Here is a 19,107-nt window from a genome sequence, read left to right on the forward strand (position 1 = left end):
CTGGTGTGAGACAATCTACCTTTCCTTGTATGGAATTTCTAGATTTAAAAGTCATCAGGAGCAGTTGGCCTGAGGATGAGGCGGATAAGTTGCAGGTAGAAGATATTTAGTTTAATGTGGCATCATATTCGGCGCAGACATCGTGTGCTGAAGGTCTTATTCTGTACTGTACTTTTCTGTGAACTGTGTAAATTCCGTTGGGGAGGTTGTTCACAGTCATGATCAATGCCCTCTGAAACTGCTGGAAACGGGGTTTCTCTGGACATTGTCTGGACCGTGCTGTGATCTCTTTCTCCTCCATGTGGTTAAATGGATTAACATTAAGACTTTCCATGAGGAATCATCTTCCCTTCAGTAGAGGCAGGGAAAAGCTCCAACAAGGAGAAAGAAAGGTTGAAAGAAGTGCAGATGATTTACAAAAGCTGACACACAAATTGTAAAGACAGTGGGTTGTTGAATTGGTTTATAGATAGAACATATTAATGGAAAATTGTACTTGGGGAAAACTAGAAATAAAAATAGACCGAAATATCCAATTCTGTTGGGCTCAGTATCTCTGCCAGAATCAGTTTTAATATCACTGACAAATGTTGTAAAATTTGTTATTTTAAAATCTGTACTTCATGCAACTAACGTTTGCTTTTATTCTTGAGGTGTGGGAGTGAATATCAACCCCATGTACCTCGGTGAGAGTGCACCAAAGAAGATACGAGGCACAGTGGCCTTGTCATATGCTCCGTTCACTGCAGCGGGATTAGTGACTGGGCAGGTTTTAGGTCTTAGGTAAGTTCTACCATTTCCTTATTTACAATATAGATGATTGCTCTAGTGTACCTTAATGCTCATGTCAAAACCTGAATAAAATCTATTGCTCACAATGTAGTTGTAAAGAAGAGTGTAAGACCATAAGCCACAGGAGCAGAATTAGGCCATCTGGCCCATCGAGTCTGCTCCACCATTCAATCATGGCTGATCCTTTTTTTCCCTCTTCTCCTCAGCCCCAGTACACCCAGGGACTAAACATTGAGGTCTGTGCCCAAACTCTGGAATTTGCTCGGGAAACCTTTCCATCTTTCCATCTCTCTTTGTGTCTCTATTTCTTGAGGACGTTCCTACTATGGCAGAGGTTTTGGTTGCCTCATCTGTCACCTTCATTTTTTCACATTGTCAAACTCTGCTTGATAGCAATTTCCATAAATGGCCCTGGATGTTTGATTATATTAAAAAATTGTTATTTAAATGCAGTTGTTTGCTAAGTAAGTTAATTGAAAAGATGAAGGCACCAAAAAAGAGATCTTCTCACTTTGTATCCCTGCAACATGTGAACTTTTGATTAAGAACTGCAAAAGCTGCAGCTACACCCTAAAGTGTAAATGTACAAACTATCCAATCCCCAGAGAATCCTGCTGCGCTATTCATCGTGCTCACTAACAGTTGTGTGGCATTAGATTAGAATACAGTCTTTAATACACTCCCAGATGCCTGTCATAGGTAGAGTACAGCACAGAAACAGGCCCTTCAGCCCATCTAGTCTGTGCTGAACCGTTAATCTGTCTAGTCCCATCGACCTGCACCCAGACCATAGACCTCCATAACCCCTTCATCCATGAACCCATCCAAATTTCTCTTAAGTGTTGAGATTGATCCCGCATCCACCACTTGTGCTGGCAGCTCATTCTGCACTCTCATTACCCTCTGAGTGAAGAAGTTCCCTTTCATGTTCCTGTTAAGCATTTCACCTTTCATCCTTAACCTATGACCTCTAGTTGTAGTCCCACCTAACCTTAGCAGAAAAAGCCTATTTGCATTTACCCTATCTATACCCTTCATAATTTTGTATACCTCTATCAAATCTCCCCTCAATCTTCTACGCTGCAGGGAATAAAGTCCAAACCTTTGCAACCGTTCCCTATAACTCAGGTCATCAAGTCCTGGCAACATGCTTGTAAATTTTTTCTCTGCATTCTTTCAATCGTACTTGCATCTTTCCTGTAGATGGGTGACCAAAACTGCACACAATATTCCAAATTTGGCCTTGCCTCTTACACAACTTCAACATAACAATCCCATCTTCTGTACTCAATACCTTGGCCTTCATAAATCAATGTGCCAAAAGCTTTCTTTATGATCCTTTCTACCTGTGACGCTGCTTTCAAGGAAGTATGGACCAGTATTCCCAGATCCCTCTGTTATTCCGCGCTCCTCAGTGCCCTACTATTGACTGTGTAAGACCGACCTTGGTCGGCCCTCCCAAACACTCTCATACTTGACTGAATTAAATCCATCTGCTATTTTACAGCTGATGCAAGCTTCGATTGTCTTCCTCACTATCCAGTACATCTGCAATCTTGGCCTTGCCTATAAATTTGCTGATCCAGTTTACCACATTGTCATCCAGATCATTAATATAAATGACAAACAACAACAGACCCAGAACCACTGATGACCCTTTTCACATGCTGCTGCTATGTTGGTTGGCGGTACTATTTGTATTCTTAAGCAAGTAAAGTCATTTTATAATTATGTTTGCAGTGAGGTACTTGGCAGGGAAGAAACATGGCCCATCCTGCTGTCAGCCTCTGCAGTACCAGCTCTAATCCAGCTGGCCACTCTTCCGTGGTGCCCAGAAAGTCCCAGGTACTTGCTGATCAACAAGGAGGACAAGGATATGTGCATGAAGGGTGAGAAATGCTAAGAGAATATACGCCATTATCCTTTGCTTTGGGGATGATGGAGAAAGTTGGATAACCAGTGGTCAGAGGCATGGCTTGTACTACAGTAAAAGAAGCTGCTTTCATTTTCTAGTGCAGGAAGCTTTGTCCTGATGGTGAATGGGTCCAGTGGGATCAACCAGCCCTTTGATACCTCATCTGCTGGTCTTCATGTACTCTTTGGACTGGTCATTCTACGTATTAGACGATAAGGGCATTTACTCTTTCAGGTTTTTGGAGGTTATGGAGGAGGAGTTGAGGCCAGCACAGATCAGTTGTGAAGAGAGGGACAAGTAGCTTATTCCTGCTCCTATTTCTGATGTTCTTCTGCAGCTTCACTTGATATTAAGACATATACAGTACCTTGAAAAAAGTATTCAGCCCCCACAACTATTTTCACACTTTACTGCCTCATTTTCTAAATTTGAAATATATTCAAGTAGGATTTTCTAAACTAATCCACAATGCATGTGCATCATGTGAAATCAAAAGAAAAGTTCCAAAACTTGTCAACAATTTACTAAAAACTAAAAACACTCAACATTGTGAAGCTGATAAAGTATTCATCCCCTTTGTAAATACTGCGCTAACTTTCCTCAGGTGCAGGACTGCATTTCACCTTACCAACTCACCCATTTTGCTGATTGTAGAAAACTGGAGGATCACCCTCTCTCAGTAATGTCCAATAGGATGGTAGATTTTCAACAGGTCAAACCAATGTGACAAAAGCATTCAAGGCAAGTTGGGGAAATGATTATCTGGGAAAGGGTACAAGGCCATCTCTAAGGCACTGAACATGCCTCGGGCTCAGTGCAGTCCATCGTGAAGAAGTGGGAAAAGTATGAAACCACAGCCACTCTGCCTAGGTCAGGCCACCCCTCTAAACTTAGTTTCCAGAGTAGTTGAGAGAGTGGGTAGTTTCAAATTCCTCAGAATACACATCACCGAGGATCTCACCTGGACTGTACATACCGGCTGTGTGGTGAAAAAAGCACAACAGCGCCTCTTTCACCTCAGACAGCTGAAAAGGTTCAGCATGAGTCCCCAAATCCTCAGGACTACAGGGGCACAACTGAGAGCATCCTGACTGGCTGCATCACTGCCTGGTACGGGAACTGTACTTCCCTCAATCGCAGGGTACTGCAGAGAATGGTGCGGACAGCCCAGTGTATCTGTGGGTGTGAACTTCCCTCTATTCAGAACATTTACAGCAGCTGGTGCATAAAAAGGGCCTGGAAGATCATCAGGGATTTCAGCCACCCCGAACACAAACTCTCTCAGCTGCTACTGTCTGGCAAACTGTACGGCAGCATCAAGGTGAGGGTCAACAGGCTCAGAGACAGCTTCTCTCACCAGACCATCAGATTTATCAAGTCAAGTCAAGTCAAATTTATTTATAAAGCACATTTAAAAACAACCCATGTTGACCAAAGTGCTGTACAAAGCATAACAGGTAGCTAAAATCACAAATACAAGAACCACAGATATAAACAACGAGGCACACAGCTTATAGGCACAAAATAAACAACACATGAGCCGAGGCACAAGCCAAAAATCAGCCACATCAGGAAGATTCAAACGCTAGTGAATAAAGGTAAGATTTGAGCCTGGATTTAAAAGAGTCAATAGAGGGGGCAGCTCTGATAGGGAGGGGAATTCTGTTCCACAGTCCAGGGACTGCAATAGCAAAGGTGCAGTCACCCCTGAGCTTAAATTTAGATCGCGGGACAGCCAGGAGCCCCAAGTAAGCCGACCTGAGGGACCTGGAAATAGAATAAGGGGTTAGAAGGTCTGCGATATCGGAGGGGGCCAGCTCATTTCGGGCTTTATAAACAAACAGGAGAACCTTAAAATCAATTATAAGCCACACTGGCAGCCAGTGGAGAGAGGCCAGGATAGAAGTGACATGGTCCCTCTTCCGGGCACCTGTCAGGAGCCTGGCTGTGGCGTTCTGGACCAGTTGCAGACGGGAGAGGGACGACTGACTAGTCCCAGTATACAGGGAGTTGGAGTAGTCCAAGCGGGAGGATACAAGGGCGTGGGTGACTTTCTCGAGATCTTTGAAAGAGAGAAACAACTTGATTTTGGCAATAGTACGAAGCTGGAAAAAACTGGCTTTTACTACTGCATTAACTTGCTTGTCAAACTTAAAGGCGGAATCAAATATCACAGCGAGGGATTTAACGTGGGGTTTGACACGGGTGGACAGGTTACCAAGACTGTTGGTAATCACTTTGATGGAGTCAGGGGGGCAAAATAGGACAACTTCAGACTTGCCTTCATTCAGCTGTGAGAAGTTTTGTGCCATCCAACACTTTATATCCTCAAGGCAGTTCATGAGGCTGCTAGATTTGACTGGTCACATATCAGACTGTACAGACATGTATACAACCTTAGAGTTTGGCCAATATCCTCCTACATTCCCCTCTTTATTTCTTGGACATTGTGATGGAGACACAACATAAAGACTTTTACTCCTTTGGATGTAAGATATTAAATAAATAAGTAAGAATAGCCCTTGTGAAAGAGGCTACTGTGATGCCAGCAGTCAGGCTGAGTGAGGTGCCGAAGTCATTGGCTCCAACTGAAGATGAAGTTCATGGCTCCACAATCTCTGAAGCCTTGCACAGAAAAGGGATTTGTGGAAGATTGGCAAGGGAGGAGCCCTGGCTTTTTAAAAAAAACATATCCTTGCTCGTAAAATCTTCGCAGATTGTCACTTAGATGTAGAAGAAGGTCTTGTAGCTGGATGAGATTAAAGTGGACTATTTTTACCTCAGCACATAGGGTGTAAATCTAATACTGCGCATCAGCCGGGTAACACCATTCCTACGGTAGACAGTGGTGGGGATGGCATCATGTTATGGGGATGCTTTTCACTAGCAGGGACTGAAAGTCTGGTCAGGATTGATGGGAAAGTGAAAGCTGCTAAATACAGTGAGATCCTGGATAAAAACCTGCTATCCTCTGCCAGGAAGCTTAAAATGAGGAGTAAGTTTGTTTTCAGCAGTATAACGACCCAAAGAACACTGCCAGATCCACTGGGGAGTGGCTTCAAATGATGAAAATTGATGTCCTTGAGTAGCCTACTCAGAGTTTTGAGCTTAACCCAATTGAACATCTCTGACAAGACCTTAAGGTTGCTGTCCACTGCCGCTCCCTACCTAACCTGGCACATCTTGAGCAATTTTGCAAGGAGGAATGGACAAGTCTTGTTGCATCACGTTGTGCAAAGCTACTAGAGACTTATCCAAAGAGACTACTGGCTGATAATAGTGACGCAAGGCGGTTCAAAGTAAAAGTAATAGCAATAAATACTGAACATGAAATAACAATATAACAAAGTTCTTGAATAAGTGTAGCTATTCCCTTTTGTTTAAGAGCCTGATGGTTGAGGGGTAGTAACTGTTCTTGAACCTAGTGGTGCGAGTCCTGAGGCTCCTGTATCTTCTACCTGATGGCAGCAGCAGAAACAGAGCATGGCCTGGATGGGCAGCGTTTCATGTAGATGTGCTCAATGGTTGTGAGGGCTTTACCCATAAGAGCATAAGATATAGGAGCAGAATTAAGCCATTTGGTCCATCAAGTCTGCCCTGCTATTCAAATTATGGCTGATCCTTTTCTCTCCTCCTCAGCCCCACTCCCCAGCCTTCTCCCCATAACCTTCAATGCCGTGTCCAAACAAGAACCTAGCAATCTCTGCCTTAAATATAGCCAACGACCTGGCCTCCACAGCTGCCTGTGGTAACAAATTACACAAATTCACCACCCCCTGGCTAAAGAACTTTCTCAGCATCTCTGTTTTAAATGGACGCTCCTCTATCCTGAGGCCTCTATCCTAGACTCCCCCACCATGGGAAACATCTTTTCCACATCTCCTATCTAGGCCTTTCAATATTCGAAAGATTTCAATGAAATTCCCCCTCAACCTAAATTCCAGCGAGTACAGACCCAGAGCTGTCAAACGTTCCTCGTATGATAACCCTTATGTTATCGGAATCATCCTTGTGAACCTCCTCTGAACCCTCTCCAATGCCAGCACATCTTTTCTAAGATGAGGGGTCCAAAACTGTTCACAATACTCAAGGTGAGGCCTCACCAGTGCCTTATAAAGCCTCAGCATCACATCCCTGCTCTTGTATTCTAGACCTCTTGAAATGAATGCTAACTTGTATCTGGTGTTGGATCTGTACTTTGCCACACAGTTATAGGTGTAAAATGAGTAAAGCAGGGCCTTGTGGTGCTCCTGTGCTGATGGAGATTGCAGGGGAGATGTTTTTGCGAATCCGAACTGACTGGGGTCTACAGGTGAGGAAATCCAGGATCCAATTGCACAAGGGGGTATTGAAGCCCAGGTCTTGGAGTTTACTGATTAGTTCTGAGGGGATGACGGTATTAAATGCTGAGCCGTAATTGATAAAGAGCACCTTGATGTATGCATCTCTGCTGTCCACATGTTCCAGGGTTGTGTGAAGAGCCAATGAGATGGCCTCCACTGTAGACCTGTTCCTTCAGTAGGCTAATTGGAGTGGATCCAAGTCACCATTCAGACAGGAGCTGAAATGCTTCAACACCAGCCTCTCAAAACACTTCATCACTGTGGATGTAAGTGCCACTGGGTGATAGTAATTTAGACAGGTTACCATGCTCTTCTTGGGCACTGGCTATGATTGAAGCCTGCTTTAGGCAGGTGGGTACCACACACTGCTGGAGTGAGAGGCTGAAGATATCCGTGAATACACCAGCCAGTTGGTCGGCACAGGTCTTCAGCATTCGGCCAGATACTCCATCCAGACCGGATGCTTTCCTTGGACTCACTCTCTGGAAGACATCTTCAGATACTGAGACCAAAGGATCATTGGGAGACATGGGGGTATGCGATGGTTCCTCACTGTTCTGGTGGTCAAAGCGAGCAGAGAAGGCATTGAGTTCATCTGGATGCAAAGCTCTGTGCCCTTGTGTCACAAGATTTAGCTTTGTAGGAGACTATGGCATTCAAACATTGCCGCAGCTGTCGAGCATCCCTCATTGATTCCAGTATTGTCTGGAATCTCCACTTTGCCTGAGGGGTGGCTTTCCAGAGATCATACCTGCACCTCTTGTAGCATTCCTGATCTTCAGATCGGAATGCCTCTGATCTGGTTCTCAGCAGGTTCTGGATTTCCTTGTTCATCCAGGGCTTCTGATCGGAGGAAGTATGGAATGATGTCATTGGGACACAGCCGTCCACAGCTGACTTGGCCAGTCCACTGACTCAAGGCAATGCTGTAACCATCCTTCTGCCTCCCACCACCACCTCTTGGTTGTATTAAGTACTGAGCAAAGAGGAATGAATACTTTTGAAATGCTGACATTACAGGTTTTGAATTTTTTAGTTTTTCCTGTTTTTGGGCAGTATTGTGGAAAAAAAAGAGCAGGTGATTCACAAATACAAATTCTGAGTTAAATTGATCAAAATCCCTGGTTGCAGTACTTATTTATATGAACAAAGGGTTGGGGCTGAATGCTTTTATAAGGCACAGTATCTCCCAGAAGTAATTTATGAAGAGAGCTGAAGTGCCTAAATTTCTGATTATAGCAACCTTTAACATTTTATAAAGAAACTGAACATATTGAAGGGTTAGTAGGAAAGATAAGGAGAAACTGCTACGTTTGGAGAGGGAATTCAGAATTAGGGATGATAAAATAGAACATTACAGCACAGAACAGGCCCTTTGGCCTATAATGTTGCGCCATTTAACCTAACCTAAAATCAATGTACGTATACACACACACACACACACACACACACACACACACACACACACACACACACACACACACACACACACACACACACACACACCCTCCATTTTTCTGTCATCCATGTACCTATCTAAAAGTTTCTTAAATGTCCCTAATGTATCTATCTGCCTCTACCATTACCCCTGGCAGAGCATTCCATGCACTCGCCAGTCTCTGACTTGCCTCTGATATCTCCCCTGTACTGTCCTCCAATCACCTTAAGATTGTGCCCCTCATAGTAGTTATTTCTGCACTGGGGAAAAGTCTGGATATCGACTTGTTCTATGCCTCTTAATACCTTGTACGCTTCTAACAAGTCACTCCTCATGAGGGGACAGTTCACACAAAGCATCATTGAAATCTGGCACCCTCTTCATCATGGAAAACTGTTAAGGCTAGTTTCAATGAAACTAGCCTGCACTAGTGAAGCCACGGTAGCATAGTGGTTAGTGTGACGCTATTGCAGCTCAGGGCGTTGGAGTTCAGAGTTCAATTCCAGCATCCTCTGTAAGAAAGTTTCTACGTTCTTCCCGTGAATACAAGGGTTTCCTCCAGGTGCTCTGGTTTCCTCCCACAGTCCAAAGATGTAGCGGTTAGTAGGTTATTTGGTCATTTTAAATTGTCCTGTGATTAAGCCAGTGTTAAATAGATGGTCGCTGGGCAGTGCAGCTTGTTGAGACAGAAGGATCTTTTCTGTAAATAAATAAATTAATTAATTTAGATCATTTGTTTTTTTTATAGGGAAGAGAAATTAATTTCATTATTAATAGCTGGATCTCACCACATTAAGCCATTTACCTGGACTTCTGTGTGTCCACTGCTACATGTGGAAGTGAAGGACTTGTTGACTTGCGTGCATTGCGTTAGTTTTGCTTTGCGGCTGAACTTCCTCTAGAGTCCTTTGGTGGAGCCTCGTGTTTCTGGCCTGTACGGTGCACAAAGCTAGTGAGATTAACTGGGGGGACGGCATTTGGAAATTCTGGGTTAGCAGGACCTGGCCCATCCTGTAGAACATTCACAGTTGCCTCATGTGAGAGAAGTGCAATGCATGACCATTGGCAAATACCTCAGACCATGATTGGCCCTCTGATTGCCAGTAACATCACCCTCTCTATTTTTGCAGCGCTAAGACAGCTGCATGGCGATGCCAACCTGACGTCAGAAATAGATGAAATGTTGGAAGAGCAATCTGCACTTGAAGGTGAAAATGTCAAGAAAATATGGGACATGTTCCTAGACCGTAGTGTCCGAAGGCAGCTGATGATCACCACTGTGCTGGGCTGTGCCATACAGTTATGTGGGAATGACGCTGTAAGTAGGATGAGGTCCAAAGGAAGTTTTACACTGGAAATATATAATAGCAATAGTGGCTGTCTAATCGTTAATCAAATGGATGGCATTAAAATGTAAGCTCCATTTTCTCAAGCACATGCTGGATGCAGGACTGCATGACTGCATTTCACAAGGCACTTTTACATCTCCATTTCGGGAGGCTTTGAGGACGGGCACCAGTAGAGAGGCAATGTACCTCAAATGGTACAACTTTATGGGCTGGGTAAACAAAACAACTCGGCATTCACAAAGACATCTCTTTGAAGGTGGCAGCACAAAAAGATAAGGATGTGAATGAGAGATCTGCGAGCTTCTGCTGGACTCCCTCAGGGCGACGTATTTAGAATTCAGTGAGGCATGGACATGTTAAAATGGATTAATATGTAGATCTACAACAAGAGATATATTTGTAGTTGTGACACACTTGAATTCCAATGGATTCTGTTGTGTTGGCAAAGGAATTGATATTTGATGCAAAGTGTACAGAAAAATGGACAAAACATTATTGTCTGGAAGTGTGTCTCACTGGTTTGGCTTACTATTGCCCACTTTGTTTACGTGTGACTGAAAGGAAATTTCAGTATAAATTAGTATCAAATTTGTATTTCAACTTCAACGTTCACGGCGCCCACCTGCCAAGGAGTTTCTGAGGAATGGCCGTAAAGGAAGAGACCAATATGAGAGTCAAAAAACTTCAAAACACAAACTACCTGGGAACAAGATTGCAAAAAAATCACATCAACTGTTAAAGTGAAAGGACATCAAACAACTCAGAGAATAGATCATCGAATACATTAGAATATACCATATAGTATATAACACACCGTATATTACAGTGAATAGTATTTTGTGGGCATCTTGCATAACAATATAAACACTTGAATTAGCTGAGCATGTATATTTTACATAACACTGTGTATGACAGGAGAGAGCAAATCACACTATATATCAAGTCTTAATAGACTCTTTCATGGGGACAGCAAATCGGCTTTGTGATTGTATCATCTTGGACAATGTCTCCCATCCACTACATAATGTACTGGTTGGGCACAGGAGTACATTCAGCCAGAGACTCATTCCACCGAGATGCAACACATGAGCGTCATAGGAAGTCATTCCTGCCTGTGGCCATCAAACTTTACAACTCCTCCCTTGGAGGGTCAGACACCCGGAGCCAATAGGCTGGTCCTGGACTTATTTCATAATTTACTGGCATAATTTACATATTACTATTTAACTATTTATGGTTCTATTACTATTGATTATTTATGGTGCAACTGTAACGAAAACCAATTTTCCGCGGGATCAATAAAGTATGACTATGACTATGACTATTTGCCTGGTCTGACGTGTTAGCAGAAACAGGTTATATCTGGTTGGATTCAGAGTTTTGATTCCTTTTGCCCCAACAGATGTACTACTACGCTGCATATGTGTTTCGTGCTGTGGGAATTTCTGACAAAAACATCCCGTACGTCACTATTGGAACTGGGTGCTGTGAGCTTGTTACTGCATTGACAAGTGTGCGTAATGTTTTTTTTAATTAAGGTTCTCATTGTTTTGTTTGACTCCTATTATTAAATACTTCAAATCCATTCATACACAAATTAGAGAGAATCAAATAGCCCCAGGGTAAAGTCACCTTCCCACTTTTTATATAGGCTTATGATTAGTTGCAAGCAACTTAAAAGTTCTCCAAGATCTTTCCTAATTTTCAATTTAAAGAAATGAAGTGTGTGATACACTGTAATATATAGGCTGAAGAATGCAAGTGTGTAATGTGTAGGAGGGATCCAAGAGGGAAGGAATACCTGCAGTAAAATTAACTGGGTGAAGTGCATTGCTCAAAATGTGTGAAACACATTGCAGGATAGATAATAAACAGTCTGGAAAGTGTTAAAGAATAATACAAATGTGATTCTGCTGAGCTCTGAGTAAAACGAAGATTCAAAGGTGGTGCACATTACATTATGAACCACTCTAGTTGAATATGGGATAATCCACGAATAAAAACAAAAAAAATGTTACTATGAAAGCTGCTTTAGGACGGGTGTATATCTCTCTCTCAGCAGGAATTACCTCCGCAAATGACACTAAAAGATTTTAAGCATGTGGATGGAAAAGACAAAGTGAGAGACCTGCTGCCGATTGCAATCAATTAAGCCAGTGGGAATTTTAAATAGTCAAAACAGTCGGCTGTTCTATAAGGAGATGATGATAAAATTGCTCAGTGCATCAGTTACATTCCAATTTCTGGCTGGCTTTTGGTGACCTGAGAGAGAGAGAGAGATTCAAAGTTGGAGGCAATGAAACCACAGCTTGCATTTATTTACCAGACAAGGAGAATAAGCTGTTTGTCAGTTTTAAGGGTAGGTTGCCAGTTTTAAGTGTGTGTGCTATAAGATTGCAGAGACTGGGCTTTTCATCATGAAAGACGTTCACCTGAGAGAAGATCTTACAGGGATTTGTAATTGTTAGGGACAAAGAAAATGTCAAAACAATATGTAAAATTAATCTGCAAAAGTGGAACTTGGGTTGGTAGATGTCTGACTCATACCAACCGAAGCCTTGAGGTTTGCAATTTTTCTGTACCCAACCTGACCTATAGACAATTACAAATACCTCCCTCTCCTTTCTCAACCTCTGTCCCCATCTCTGGGGGCAAACTGTTACCGACATCTTTTATAAACCTGCCGATTCCTATGGTTATCTTGACTATACCTCTTCCTGTTCTGTCTCCCGTAAAAATGCTATTCCCCTTTCTCAATTCCTTCATCTCCGCTGCATTTGTTCCCAGGACGCAGCTTTCCATTGCAGGACATCAGAGAATGGAGTTTCCCTTCCTCCACCATTGATCCTGCCCTCATCTACATCTCCATTTCACGAACATCTGCACTCACCCCATCTTCCTGCCACCTTAACAGTGATAGAGCTCCGCTTATCCTTACCTACCACCCTATGAGCGCCAGCATTCAACACACCATCCTCTGCAACATTCTCCATCTTCGAAGGGATCCTACAACTAAGAACATCTTAACCTCTCTCTCCCCCCCCCCCCGCTCTCTGCTTCCCACAGGGATCGGTCCCTCCGTGATTCTGTTGTCCTTTCGTCCCTGCCCAATCTCCCTCCCAGCACCAATCTCTACAAGCTGTCCAAGTGCTACACCTGCCCATTCACCTCCAAACAGCCCTTCCACATGAGGCAACACTTTATCTGCGAGCCTGCTGGGTTTGTCTATTGTGTCCAGTACTCCCGATGCAGCCTCCTCTACTTTGTCTTAGTGGACTTGAAGGTAGACCCTCTGGCCAGATGAGGTTTATCCTCAGATACTGTGGGGAAACAAGGGAAGAGATTGCTGGGGTTCAGGCTGAAATTTTAAAATCTCCTTTAGCCATGTGACTGGGAGACAGCAAATGTGGTCCGTGTTTTCAGGAAGAAGCCTGGTAGTTATAGATCTGTAGGCCTGACATCTGGGTAAAAGGGAGTAATTAAGGGCAGCCAGGTGGCTTTGTCAAGGGTAGTTCCACTGGTCGGCATCGATGTAGTGGGCAGGGGGGCCTGCTTCCATGTTGTATGACAATACCAGACCCTGTGTGACGGCAGATCACTCTGATCTTCAGAGTCAGGGTCCAGCTGAACCACGGACTTGGCTTTATGCTGCACTGTGCGTTTTGCAATTTAATGGGCAGCATACACGATTCTGACAGAGTCATCACGTCATGCCCAAGGGTTCTTTCTTGCAGATGTATTATTAACGTGTTCTAACATCTGAGTTCCCTCCATTAGAATCTGTTCGTTGACCAAGTTGGGCGCAGGCTGCTGCTTATGGGAGGTTACGGTCTGATGGTCATCTGTGGAATATTTTTCACCATCTCATTGGCTCTCCAAGTGAGTCACAGTCTCTTTTTCAGAGTTAAAAGGAGAGTCAGGTTGGAATTAATCAATTTTCAGGGCGTGATTCCTATTTCAGAGATAATTTTTATCTCCATATTCTTCTTTATTTAAAGTGATTAGAAGTAGAAAAACTTGTGAATAGCATTGATACCAAAATTCCCATCCAGGAGTTCTCATGGTATCTAGCTGACTAGAATGACACCAAAATAAAGAAGTTGAGGAATTTTTTGATTTGACATCTCTTCAGGGCTTTTAATGTCCAGCTCCATGTTTAGCAACTTGGGGTTGATTATCAGGTTAATGTAATGAGGAGCATGTTCAACCATTCAATGTCATGAAGCTTTGACTTTAAAAAAAATCTTTATGTATTTAACCCAAAAGGAAAACAAGGGGGAAAAAACTTGTGCTTCAGGTCATTCAGATTGAAAGTTATACAATTTACTTTTAAAAATCCAGAATTTCTCATTCACCTACCTACTGAAATCATTCTCATTTTGAACAGAGACCTTCAGGTCAATCCTGATGAATGAGGTTGTGCATGATAATACAAGATCTCCTGAGTGCAAATCCCACCGACAGCTGGGAAAGCTGTTTGAAATGGCTGATGAGCTGTAAAGCTGCCCAAATGTTTGTGAAAATCTCAGACATTTCTAAACGTCAGAAACATGAAAAAATAGTTAATCATTATGTTACAACTGTGTTCAAATTTATTAAAACAATTATAGTAAATAAAAAAACAAACACATTATGCAAGAAAACACTTAAAAACAATTGAATTGCTTTTCTTCCAGCTTTGCCTCTCATTAAAATGAGTGGCATCACGTACAGTTCAAGTTAAGATCATAAGCTGCAGGAGCATCTAACTCACCAAGTCTGCTCTGCCATTTCATCACGGCTGATCCATTTTCCCTCTCAGCCCCAATCTGCTTTCTTTTCCCCATATCCCTTCACGTCCTGGCCAGTCAAGACCCTATCAACCTCTGCTTTCAATATACCCAATGAATTGGCCTCCACAGCCGCCTGTGGCAATGAATTCCACAGATCCTCCACTCTCTGATTAAAGAAATTCCTCCTCATCTGTGTTCTAAAATGACTCCCCCTCATTCTGAGGCTGTGTCCTCTGGTCTTAGACTCCCCACCTGAGGAAACATCCTCTCCACATCCAGTCTATCAAGACCTTTCAGCATTCAATAGGTTTCAATGAGGTCACCTCTCATTCTTCTAAATTCCAGTGAGTAGAGGCCCAAAGCCATTGAATGATCCTCTCATGACAATCCCAGAATCATTTCTGTAGACCTCCTTTGAACCCTTTCCAATGCCAGCACATTCTTTCTTAGAAAAGGGGCCCAAAACTGCTCACAATACTCCGAGTGAGGCCTCACCTCTCGAAAAGAATGCTAACGTTGCATTTGCCTTCCTTGCTACTGACTCAACCTGCAAATTAACCTTCAGGGAATCCTGCACGAGGACTCGCAAGTCCCTGTGCACCTCAGTTTATGTCATTCAGCCATGCAACAGCAGCAATGGAAAGTGAAAAGTGTCCAGTGCAGGGTGTGGGAGGGGGAGGTTGTTAACAGGGCATTCACTCAGGCTTTACATGTGTGATGGGTGGCTGCAGGGTAAGGGCTTAACCGGTTGCATTTATTTCTTGAGAAATGGTCCCAGATGTAAAGAAAGCAAACAGAAGGAGCCATCATAGAAGAACTTGTGCTGTTAGCGCACAGAGCAATAGTGAGAATAGATTTGGAGCACTGGCTACAGTTTAGCGCTCCTTATTTAAGGAAGGATATGTTTGTTTTGGAGGCAGTTCAGAAGAGATTTACTAGGATTAAATGGTTATTATATTAGTGAAGACTAAGCAGATTGGATGATATAGTATCCTGAGATTCAGGAGAATGAGATGTAGTCTCATTGAAAATCTGAAAGACTCTGAAGGAGATGTACAGGTTAGAGTCTAGAATCTAGAACTAGTAGTTTCAGAAATTGCCTTTTTAGGATGTAGATTGGGATGTATTTCTTCTTTATGAGGATTATTTCTTTGGAATTCTTTACCCCAGCGCAATGGAGGCTGAATCACTGAATGTATTCAAAGCACAGGTGGACAGATGTTTGAAATGTAGGATAGTCAAAAGTTATAAGGAGCAGGCAGGGAAGTGGAGCCAAATTCAAGTTTAGGTTAATCACAATCTCATTGAGTAGCGGATCAGGCCTGAAGGATCTCAAGGTTTGTTCCTACTCCACTTTCTTAAATCTAGTGAATGACAGCTGGAGCACTGATTACTGAAAGGTATCTAGAGAGAGCGCGTGGTTAATTGGTCATTGTGAATTGTCCCATGATTAGGGAGGGTTAAATTAGTGTGTGGCTGGGCGGTGTGGCTCGAAGGCCTGTTTCACACTGTATCTTCAAACAAATAAATAATGGTAACTATAGGTGATAAGACTGATTGTTGCATATCTTCCCATAGCTAGCACAACCAAATCAAAACAGAACCAAAGCTTGAGTAGGTCAGTTGTTGCAAGAAAAGGAACTCAAATTCAGTTGAGGGCTCTGAACTTCATCCCTGATCATGTTTTCAGTTGTACTGTTAGAATTAACCTGTCTAATGACTAGTGGAAAAACAACCCTGCATGTTTAACTCATGTGATCTGTCTTGAACTAGGACAAGATTAGCTGGATGCCATATGTGAGTGTCATTTCCATCTTTGCATCCATCTTAAGCTTTGGAATTGGCCCAGGTAAGACTCTGTATTATAGTCTATAAAGAAAATTCCAATTGTTGACAAAATGCAGCAGTTGCTGACATTAAAAGTTAATATTTCATCGTGAGTCCTTCAAAACTGCAAAATAAGTGAGCTGTTTTTGTGGAGTTTAGATATAAAAGATGAAGTTACTGAAGATACTTTGGTCAGAAATATGGAAATGATGGGAGGGATGAATCAAGTGTAACCATTTTAATGGAAAAAAACCATGTTGCATCCTCCAGTTTGACCTGCTTGATCTGTTAGTGAGCACTTTGTGGAAGATGTATTCAATGCATGAGGTATCAGTGCTACAACCACAGTAGAGATGATTGGCTAGGCTGCCTATCAGTCAGGCTCAGTGATTAACTTAGTGTGTATAATTTGTATGTACCTGTCCTTCACTCACTGTTTTCTGATTAAATTCCTCCACTTTATAGGGAAAAGTAGCTCTAGTTTCTGTTCCCCCTGCCTTTTAAATAGTCTTTTTCTGAATAAAAAAAATTATTTTGAGAATATTTCTACCTCCAACTCATTGCCCAGTATAGGATTAATAATAGATGTATTCTACTCCCTGCACTGAAATTTCTCAGTCTCCTGATATAGAAGTGTCTAGACGGCTGCAGATGGCGTAATTATTAACTGTATAGTTGGTGTTGCTAATGATGTAGCAGTCTTGTGATAATAGTGTTTATTCTTTCCTGCATGTGATAAGTAGAATCTGAATAATTGCCAGGAGTTACTGATGTCCTTATGTTTAGAGTAACATTATTGTGATTTCTCTGCCTCTAGCAGGGGTAACTGGGATCATCCCGATGGAGATCTTTGACCAGACTGCAAGGCCTTCAGCTTATATGATCAGTGGATTCCTTTTCTGGATAAATTTTATTATTATTGGGTTAACGTTCCCATTTTTTGTTGTAAGTATCATGAATGTTAACAATGTTTAATATTGGAACAAATTAATCATTTTTATCTCTATAAATAGTCTATATTGTAAAAATGGAAAGTGATGAGAAATGACCAGGTATGGTGGCAGGGAAATAGTTAACAGTTCAGGTCAATGAGAATTCATCGGGATGGGGAAAAATAGGAAGTGGTAAGTTTTAGGGTACTGGGAAAGAGAAGGAAGAAAGAGAAAGGATACTAAGTGAGTTTAATGAACGGCAAGCGTAATAATAGGATGGGTGAAGTGCATGAGTAGATGTGAATCGTGCAACTATTGTCGGCACTTGTCAAACTGTTGCAGATAACAAGTCTGGAAAGTTATGCTGTGAAGTTCTTTTGGACAAAATAAGAATCAAGTTTATTATCACTGACATACGTTGTGAAATCTGTGGCAGAAGTACAATGCAAGACATAAAACTCACTACGGGTTGAGTGCCCCTTATCCAAAATGCTTGGGGGCGGGAGTGTTTCCGAGTTTTTAATATATAATGAGACAGCTTGGGATTGCCATCCTTTCCGACTCTGAATTTGTGTACTACTGGTAAGCAATCCTTGTCTTGCACTTGCTCATCACACATGGGTACTTAATAGTAAAAGTTGTTCTATACAATTAATATACATTAAATGGAAATATATGTGTGCAGGGTAAGAAAAGCAGCAGCAGGAGAATTCCTGATTCAGCTGTTGAACAACAACAAACAACAACAGGTTTTCAGTCTCCACCTATGATGTCATGTTTTGATTAAAATGTTATAGTGCATTATATTTGTATTTTTTTAGGTTTTATGCCAGGCATAAAAACAATCAGCTTTGTAGACTTGTTCTGGTGTTAGATTTTCATCAGCAAAGCTCTTCGATGAATTTCTTTACTGCTTCATGATCAGCAGACTTTTCAACTTTAGATAATCTGTAAGAATTTAACGCTGTGCCTTTCTGCAACCAGCCTGCTGAATATTCACAATTGCCTTCAATTTTCAGTTTGTCGTGATAGATCATTGCTTGTTTCATGATCAGCATACCATTAAGAGGCATATGTTCACACAGACACTGGCGAATCCACTCATGGTCGAGATCTTCATTGTTCACTTTATGCGGTGTTTTCCTATTTTTCATTAACTTCTCTTCATTACATACGTGAGGTCACTTCTCTGAAATTTCTGTGGTGCTCAGAGACTGGCACATCGCCTGGGAACCTTCCCAGCACCTTGTCGGAACTTTCCATTGGTGATGTCATGTCAGTCCTCGGAAAAATTTCAGATCTTGGAGGTTTTTGAATTTTGGAATTTCAGATAAGGGGTACTCAACCTGTGTAAAATACAAAAAAGAAAAAAATAGTTTAAAAGAGGAATAGCGAGGTACCATTCAGAGGTTCTTAGGTCATTCAGAAATTTAATGACAAAGGGGAAGAAGCTGTTCCTAAAATGTTTAGCATGAGTCTTCAGGCTCCTGTTTCTCTTTCCCCAGTGGTAATAAGGAAAAGAGAGCATGTCCTGGATATGGAAAGAATGTGAATATGAAAACATTGATTTTTTTTTGTAAAATAGAGTTAAGGCAGAAGGAAAGCCGAGGCCAGAATAAGCTAAGTCAACAGCTCCAATGAGGCTGATGCTCGAGGATATTAGAAAAGAATTAGAGATAGGTGTGTGAGATGAAGGGTGACATTTCTGGATGGAAGAGGTCCAGGAGGATGGAATAATG

At 42.1% G+C, this 19,107-nt stretch overlaps 1 protein-coding gene across 2 annotated transcripts in view; it reads left to right on the forward strand.

Annotated features, from left to right (window-relative positions):
- Positions 1-19,107, forward strand: part of LOC140193375 (solute carrier family 2, facilitated glucose transporter member 11-like) — a 39,264-nt gene that overhangs the window by 16,277 nt on the left and 3,880 nt on the right. Inside the window, exons 6-12 of one of the 2 annotated variants that reach the window (XM_072250711.1) lie at positions 654-783; positions 2,533-2,681; positions 9,619-9,806; positions 11,240-11,350; positions 13,615-13,716; positions 16,383-16,458; positions 17,254-17,381. In XM_072250711.1, the coding sequence (XP_072106812.1) occupies positions 654-783; positions 2,533-2,681; positions 9,619-9,806; positions 11,240-11,350; positions 13,615-13,716; positions 16,383-16,458; positions 17,254-17,381 (884 nt within the window). The remainder of the gene's footprint in view (positions 1-653; positions 784-2,532; positions 2,682-9,618; positions 9,807-11,239; positions 11,351-13,614; positions 13,717-16,382; positions 16,459-17,253; positions 17,382-19,107) is intronic. The other variant, XM_072250712.1, reaches the window with a different exon arrangement.

The sequence above is a fragment of the Mobula birostris genome, unplaced genomic scaffold (assembly GCF_030028105.1).
Source record: "Mobula birostris isolate sMobBir1 unplaced genomic scaffold, sMobBir1.hap1 scaffold_576, whole genome shotgun sequence".
Taxonomy (NCBI): Eukaryota; Metazoa; Chordata; class Chondrichthyes; order Myliobatiformes; family Myliobatidae; genus Mobula; species Mobula birostris.